Genomic DNA, 8623 nt, shown 5'->3' on the forward strand with positions numbered 1-8623 from the left:
CTCCCTCCCCACCCCAGTATATATCTGGACCTTGGACTTTAAGCAGATGCCTGTCAAGGCCATATCTGCCTTGCATGGACGGCTGACAGCACATGACAGGACTGGCCAGAGAGAAGACATTTTTCTCTCGAAACACTGGGGTGGGGAGCACATAGGGGATGAGCTGGCATGCTAGGGGGACTCTCCCTTGCATATGCCACTTCCCTGTTCAAAATAAAGTAGCTGCCTTAATGCTTGTTGTTTGGAATAACCTTATATTCTGTACTTATGCCTCATTAAAATTACCCCATTTAGATTAAATATATAATAGAGAGAGGAAGAAAGAGAGAGAAATAGAGGATGGGTGTGTGCGTGTGTGTGTGTGTACATACCTATATGCAGAGAATTCATATATTTAATTCTCATTTTAAGGGGCACTTACTCTTGAGAAACAACAGTATTTTTAATACATTTTCATTACCTGCCCATTCTAAATCTACAATTAAAGGCCGTAGCTTTAATCAAGCAAAGCTGTGGCTTGTTCTGTGGATCTCGGGCACAACCTCTCCATTTAAAGGTCAAACAAAAAAATTGTAGCACAAACCAAAACCTGCAAGAATGAGATGAGCAGAACTGCCTTTGGGAAACAGCTAGTAGAAATTGTGGGGTCACGTGACATACTTGGAAAGATATGCCATCAGGTCCTGCTTGTATGAAGCTGTGTGACTTCACTCTCTTGACCTTAATTACCTTCTCCGGTCAGACTACATTGTTTCTGTGGTTTTTGCCAGTCGGTCAGGAACTTTCTCTGGAGCCCTGCTCTTGTGGATGGCAGAGCCAGACCGTGAACAAAAGTATCACAGGCCAGTCTCTGCAGCCCCAAAAGGTACCATGTTAGTTGTGGTCACCCTTCAGCCTCTTGACTGGGTTTTTGCCACTTCCTGTCTTCCATTTTGGTGGCTTCTTTTTGGGCAGAAGCATGGAGATGACCCTGGGAGCCCCAAGCCCTAGGCAGCTGTCATGGGCGCATCTTCTCCTGTGCCATGCTGTGCAGAGCATGTAAAAACAGCCCTGAAGCAGGAAGGGAGAATTTATTTTCCTCTAAATGACACTCAAGCATTTGTTAAGCACCTACTGTATGCCTGACACTTTATGACTGTTATTGCATTTCTCTTTATTGATAAACTATGAGCTCTCTACTGTAATTTTTCCCCTTTCCAGAGAGGAAACGGAGTCAGAAATTTGAACTTGCCCCACGTCACAGAGTAAGGAAGCTTTAGCAGTGGGTTAACCCGGGTCTGTGCGACTCCAGAGGTCCTTCATCTCATTGAGTCCTCACGAACCTGTGAGGCTGATACCATCATCTGCATTTTACAAGCATGAAAACTAAGGTGTGGCATAGATGAGTGACTAGCCAAAGTCACAAGCCAGAAGTTGCTCAGATTCAACTCTTAATCTCCATGTTCGGATAGGACCCTCTCAACCTTTGCCTGTTGCCTGTTCTAGAATTTTATAGCAGAAAAGGAGGTATAGCCACATCTTTGTTTTATTAACTATGTCAAGTTTCCTTAAAGCAAGTCCACTTGCACTGAGCTGAGAGATTCCCACACACTGAGCTGTTGTTATGAAGAAACCAGCAAGGGGCCGATGGGCTCATCTGCTTTCTTTTCTCTGATTCACTCTCAGCAGAAAACAGATTGAACACGGAGGTTCTTAGAGACTGAGGACAAGAAATATGCCCCCCAGAGAGTTTTATTTGCCCTGAAGGCCCTCCTCCTCTTTCACGCTCTCCCACCTGCCTCACGTTTCCCTGATCAGTTAGAGAGTCTCTGAAGTCAGTCAGGAAACAGGATCTGGCGTGGAAGGTCTACTCTTGTTTTCTGGAAAGGTGGCTTTCTAGGAGTTGACATATAGTCCAGTCAGAGCCAGGAGAGGGTAGTTTTATGTCAAATTCTAGAATGACTCAGAATGTAAAGTTACAGAGTTGTTCCAGAACCTGAGGCGGGGGGCCTGTCTCATCATAGGGAACATTCTAGAAGCTGGCTTACCTGTTAGGCCATTCAAGTCTGGCACCCAACAAGAAGTGTAGAAAGAAAAGATGACTCGCACCGTAAAATTCACTGAGGATCAGTCCAATACAGAAAAGTTAAGAAATAGCAATTATTAAAAATTTTGGAAATGGTCCTATCCAAAGTAAGAAAATATGATGCTTGAGATTTGTTTCAAAATAATCCAGTAAACGGGGGAGGCGGTGACCGTGAGTTAATAACTACTTAGTTGGGTCATGGGCACACATGAACTAATACAATGAACTATTCTTTTCGCCTGGGTGTTTGGAACTTTCTGTAGTGAAAATAATAGATAGTGACCTAAACATGCAGTAGGAGAAGCAGGGTGGCTGTGGCTGACCCACTGGAAATTAATCTTTATCTTAATGTCACTAAATCTCAGGTCTAAGAGGAAAGTCCTTGGCCGCAAAGACTCAGATGATGATCACTCCCGAAACCATTCTCCCTCCCCGCCAGTGACACCCACTGGCGCTGCCCCCAGCCTGGCCTCCCAGAAACAAGTGGGATCGATTCAGAGGAGCGTCCGGAAGAGCAGCACCAGCAGTGACAACTTCAAAGCTCTTCTGCTGAAAAAGGGGAGCCGGACAGACACCAGCGCCCGCATGTCCGCGGCGGAGATGCTCAAGAACACAGATCCTAGATTCCAGAGGTCAAGGTCCGAGCCTTCACCAGACACCCCCGAGAGCCCGTCAAGCTGCTCCCCGAACAAGAACCGAAGGGCCCCGGAGGAGTGGGCCAAGAACGAAGGCTTGATGCCTCGGAGTCTGTCCTTTTCTGGCCCCAGGTACGGCCGCAGTCGAACGCCGCCCTCCGCCGCCAGCAGCAGGTACAGCGTGCGGAACCGGATCCAGAGCAGCCCCATGACCGTCATCTCAGAGGGCGAAGGGGAAGCCACAGAGTCTGTAGACAGCAGGGCTCTCCGGGCCCCGGGCACCACGAGGGGATGTTCGCTGGATGGACTGGCCGGGGACGACGTGGATGAGCACAGCCTGCTCTGTGCTGGGGCGCCGGCTCCGGGTCCCGCGGAAGGGCCGGCCGGTGCCGAGGGCGGGGATCCATCAGAACAGCATGGTGGGCCTCTGAGGGGAGAGAGTTAAGGGCAAGAAGAGGAATCGCCCAGGTGATGTGGGCAGATGGGCAGCACATCGCTCTAGGAAGCCTGACAGGCCCCCCTCCCCGCCTCGTCCGTGGGTCTAGCTCAGCGTCTGTGCCAGGGCCCAGGCACTGCCAGCCCTGCAGCGCAAAGAGAGGGCTTGGCACTTGTCCTGTGGCTTAAAAGCAAGTAGAAGCTTAACTTCTGAAAGTGCTTCCTGGGGAAGATTTTTTTTTTTTTTCCCTAAATGCTGGGTGTGTGTGGAGGGATGTGTGTGTGTGTGTGTGTGTGTGTGTGTGCATTTGAAACAGTTTATGTTAAAAAAAAAATACACAAGCAGCATGTACAGAAATAGGAGAGACAGCGTTAAGCTAAGTGGAGTATGGGGGTCTTCTGGACTAGATGGTCGTTGCTTTAAAAGTATTATGTTCATGGAAACGAGTGAGTTCCAGAAGAAGAGAGAGAACCTTTATTTCTAAGAAAGAGGTGGTAATTTGCTGGTTCTGAGCGTGCAGAACACGTGGGGATGTGCACTGGTGTGCTTTCCAGGGCAGTCCCCACCCCCTACCCCTTACCCCCTACCCCCTTGGTTAATCCGCAGAGCTGGGAAAGGGCTAAGTGACTAACTGGTTCAGGTACTTTTTTTTCTGGGGAAAAAAGGCTTTGTTTCTTTTTTGTAAAAATGACAGGCACGTGGAAGTGGCAACGCTGTAACTGGGAGTCTGCTGCTATGCAGCCACAGACACACAACTTTTAGCCTGATTTGTAGAAACGTGGGTAATTTTTTAATGACTTTCCTCCTTGAGAAGCAGCTGAGACCTCCTTGGAAAGCGGAAGTGATGGCGCACAGACAGAGAGGGTAACAGGCGAGAGCCAGGAAGAGGAGTAAGTGATACACTGCTGGGGTTTGTTTCCTGCTTAGTAAATACAACTATTTTTCAGAATTAAATTTTTAAACTTGCACTACAGAACTGTGGGTGGAGCCTTTCCTTTTACAACTGTTTTTGTTTGTTTGTTTGTTTTGTTTTTTTTTAAACCAGAGTTTAAACTTCCACTTGGCAATTTCTTATCACTTGAAATGTCAACATTTGCTAACTTTCAGATATCCTTTTGGTTACACCAAAGAAAATTTTACGACTATTTTTCCTTGAACTGCCTGCAGTATCATGTCCTCATTTAGAAAGGTTTATGAAAATCTATTATATATTATCTTACTTTGAAGAAAGTGCTGAATAGCTCTTAATAGTCAAATAAACTGATACAAATTGGCAGGGCTGGCTATTAATTAGCCCTGGGAAATGAGTTTTTAGATTAAAAAGTTTTTTTGCATCATTTGGTTTGTGTGTTTTTATATTTTTTTATAAAGAATTGAGTTGGCTAATTACCTTCTAATCTTCTCCAGTTAGAATTTTAACACTTTAGACATGGAAGAAAAGTGTGTAAAGTATTTATTTTTTATGTGATATTCTTACGACCCTCATCCTCCAGTTCCTCCCAGCTGTACATAGACTCCTTTATTTGTTGGTTAAATAAAATCAGAGCCTTGTCTTATCAGAAGAACCTCAGATGAAAATGCTGAGCTTACTGGCCTAAATATAATACGGGTGCCAATTGTCATCTTTTCTGGTAAGAAAATACCGTCTCAAAGTTGGACTGCACAGCACAGGTCCCGTCATCACAAGGTTTATACAATAAAACATTAGATACCTATTTTAGACACGTCTTTGAAACAAAAACAAACCTAAAGAATTGACTTCTTCCATTCTCTGAAGAGAGCAAAACACATCTTTTCACACAACCAGAAATCAAGACCTGATGTTTGGCCAAGGGCAGAAGGACTTTCTACCACTTGGAGCAAGTGTCTGCTACATTGGGTACAAGAGTCTTTTTTTTTTTCTAAATTTCAGAAAAGTGGTGTTGGCCTTGGACTATGAAATCTCCTCATAGCTACCTAAAAAAGATTAGAATGTATGTGGATATCAGAAATCAAATTTAATATATAAAAGTCATTTATGTTGAAGGTAAGATAAGCACCCTCAAAACTAATTATAAAACTTTTTTTTAAAAAAATCCCCACTTTAAAAGGAAAGAATAAAGGTTTTTAAATTTGCTTTGAATAAAATAATTATAAATATTTGAACCTTTTTTGTTGTTTGTACATGCATTTTTGAACAGTGAGATAGGGCTTCTTGTTCAGAACTGTCTTTGCTGTAAATAAACAGAACAGCAGTGACAACCAGAAGGTGCCTGTGGGAGGCGGGGACCCAAGAGAGAGGAGATAGAACATCACAGACACTTTGGATGGTGCCACCTAAAAGGACAGACGGAAAAGCAGTTCTAAATAGTGTCCTGTAGAATTTCAAATAAAATCCCAATAATGTACTGACTGAGAGTTCAGGTGATGTGACACGTGGAGAGATGTGACAGCTTTTCACAGAACGTGTGAAATGTAGGGAGACGAGACTCTACACTCATCCCTGATATATTTGGCATCTTTAGCTTTGCCGCTTATTCCTCTGTGGGACTGGCTACTGGTAATGGACCGTATCGTATTTAACTCAATGAGGGCAGACTTGATGATTCTTCCTTACACCCTGAGACTTCTAAGTGCCAGATGTCAAAGATGGAAGCCCCAGGTCTAGGCTATCTCCACGTTATTTTTTTCTAAACGTTGAGAGAGAAACAAATGACCATTTTGGGCTGTTGGTTGAAAGCAGCCTCAACTTTCATCTGATTTCTGCCTCCTATTTCTGAAGAGTGTTGATTGAAACTGTTAGTTCTTATGTGGGGATGGGAGCGTATTGAGGGGATTGCAATGACAAAAAAAGGAAAGGAGGCATTTTTGTATCTCGATCTTATTTCCCATCCACCAACCACATCCCGCTCTAGGGTGGGCATTCCGAGGGGACGGGGGAAGCACAGGACTGGCTTTACCGGCTCTGCCTTAATGTGTTTTCAGCAGATGAATTGAATTTGAATAATTGTTTATATTGCAGAGATTCCATCATGACATGGACACAATAGGATAATTTACTTTTGCAGATACTAGGACATTGTTGGGATGAAACATGGACCTGATTCTTGAGGTCTGGTTTAAGCTCCTCAGTTACTATAGCATAGTTTATTTTAATGAGCTGCTTTGAACTACCATTGACCCAGGCCACCTCTACTCATAGAACAAGGACTACTGCAATCTGTTGTCATTTGTTCAGCAATGAAAAAAGCCCTGTATCAGATACTTCTCACATGCTAGGGAAGGATGCGGGAGTTCCAAGATAGAAAAATGTGGATGCGAGATCATTTAAGGGGTTCAAACCTGGTGGAAAAGACATACAGCGAATTATCCTATAAAGCATATATCAGTGTCACAGTTGATGAAAAGGAAGAACCTGGGCAAAGACTGCTGGGCACCCCCTTCCCTGCCACATGAGTTCTCCTTTACCAGCAGAACTCCTGAAATTGGCTCAGGCTGGCAGTGCACCAACGAATAAAACCCAAGATCCTCCCACCCCCCACCATATGCAGGAGGCACAGTTTTGGTCTGTGAGCCACAGCCACATGGCACAGTTTTAGCCAGTGAGTCGTGAACGGTAGTCTGGAAGTTTCCTGTAAAGTTGCTTTCTTTATAGGTGCCATCCCCTTCCCCCTTTTATCCCTAGAACGGATGGGAGGCTGGAGGAGGAACAGTGCTCTTGCAACCTTTGAGGCACCAACAAGGATGGAAGCCACCTGTTGAAGGGTATTATGGAAGGCAGAGGAGAAAAGAGCCTGGCCCATTGATAACATTTAGAGTCACCGCACCTGCCCTGGGCTGTCTGCCTCCACCCACTGGGTAAGTCATTTGTCACCTGCTTTGCTGTTGGGTGAGAGCTCTCAGAGGAAGATTACAGAGGCATTGGCTGTGATGAACCTGTGCTGAGAGACTGTGCAGATGTAGACTTTGAGAAGCAGGGGAAGCTGGCAAACAAAAGACATTCCAAGTAGAGAGGGTAGCATGGGCAGAGGCACAGAAGCTAAGTGTTTAGAGGAAATGGAAGTCTCCAGGAAAACAGTGAGACATGAGACTGGAAAGGTCATCCTTGGCAAGAATGTAGGCCTGGGATGTCATCCTAAGTAATCTGGATCTTGTTTTGTAGTGTTGGGAAACAAGGTTTTTAGGAAGGGGAATGATGTGACCTGGCTTGGTTCTTACCCTTGTTCTCAAGCTCCACTCTCCTTTGGTGACTACATCTAATCCCACAGCATCACGTTAATATCATATATACTGGTCATTGCTGAGTGTCTCCTGTCCTGACTTCATCCATGCAGTCCAGAGTAGTGTATCAATTGCCTACTCAGAATCTGCATTTGGAGGTGTTTTAAATAATATGCAAAACTTTATCAGTGGGCATTACTATTCACACAACAGCTAAGCTCATCCTTGTGGCTTCTCTTTTCACCCTACATTTAAACCAACAGAAAGTTGTGTCAACCATATTGTCAAAATATACTATGAATCTCTTCTCTCCAGTTCTACTACCTCCCCTCAGGTCCAAACTATTCTTTCTACCAGACTACTGCACAAGCCTCCCAGCTGGTCTTCCTGTCTTTACTGTGCCTCTTTCACCACCCTGAATTCACCTTCCAAAGCAACTTCTACAAAGAACTCATAGCACTCCCCCGCTTGAAACCCTCCAAAGACCAGGTGTTGTAATTGGAATAGGCATCTAACTCTGTAGCCTGTAAGGCCTTTAACATCTGCTACAATTACCCTCACTCAAAAGATTAGCCTCGTTCTCCTTTCTATCCCTTGACAGATGCTACTTCTGGCCTTAGAGGCTTTACTTTAACCACCATAAAGAAAGTGCCAGTATTTCTATGCTGGTTTAGATTCCTCAGGAAGTAGATACTCTAGTACATTTGGGAGATAAAGGGTGTGCACTGGCTGCAAACAGCAGCCTCCTTTAGTATATGCAGCCTGTTTCCTGTATAGGTTGCCCTAAGGCACTTTGGAGACAGTCCTTTTCAGTGGACATTCATGACTGGCATGCTGTCCCCAATCCAGGCTCCAGATAGGTATGTGCAGTGCCCTTGGAAAGCCCAGGGCATGGTGGCCAGGGTCCACACTGGCCAAGTCATAATGTCCATCCACACCAAGCTGCAGAACGAGGAGTATGTGATCGAGGCCCTTTGCAGGGCCAAGTTCAAGTTCCCTGGCCGCCAGAAGATACACATCTCCAAGAAGTGGAGATTTACCAAGTTCAACAAGGATGAATTTGAAAACATGGTAGCAGAAAAGCAGCTTACCTCAGATGGCTGTGGGGTCAAATACCCCACACAGAAAAATGGCCCTGCACTCAAGAGAGCCTTGGCACTGTCCCTTTCTTACACCTGCCCACCCATAAACCCTACTTTCCTGCCCAAAGGAAAGAAAGGGAGGAAGGATGATGGAGCAGGGAGAGCTAGCACTGCAAACTGATCAGTCTAGGGACTCTGGGGAAAA

At 45.1% G+C, this 8623-nt stretch overlaps 1 protein-coding gene and 1 pseudogene across 18 annotated transcripts in view; both read left to right on the plus strand.

The window, feature by feature from the left end:
• NHSL1 (NHS like 1) overlaps nt 1-4473 on the plus strand; it is a 323641-nt gene extending 319168 nt beyond the window's left edge. For all 18 annotated transcript variants that reach the window (XM_085024974.1, XM_085024988.1, XM_085024965.1 and 15 more), the window contains one exon: nt 2431-4473. In XM_085024974.1, the coding sequence (XP_084881100.1) occupies nt 2431-3145 (715 nt within the window). In that variant the 3' untranslated portion in view covers nt 3146-4473. The remainder of the gene's footprint in view (nt 1-2430) is intronic.
• Nucleotides 4474-8020: 3547 nt separating this feature from the next.
• LOC146405983 (small nucleolar RNA SNORA70) lies at nt 8021-8141 on the plus strand (annotated as a pseudogene).
• The last annotated feature ends 482 nt before the right edge of the window (nt 8142-8623 follow it).

The sequence above is a fragment of the Sus scrofa genome, chromosome 1 (assembly GCF_054392235.1).
Source record: "Sus scrofa isolate SSC_HxYL_T2T_F1_AM1 chromosome 1, Sscrofa_HxYL_maternal_Yorkshire_Landrace_v2.0, whole genome shotgun sequence".
Taxonomy (NCBI): Eukaryota; Metazoa; Chordata; class Mammalia; order Artiodactyla; family Suidae; genus Sus; species Sus scrofa.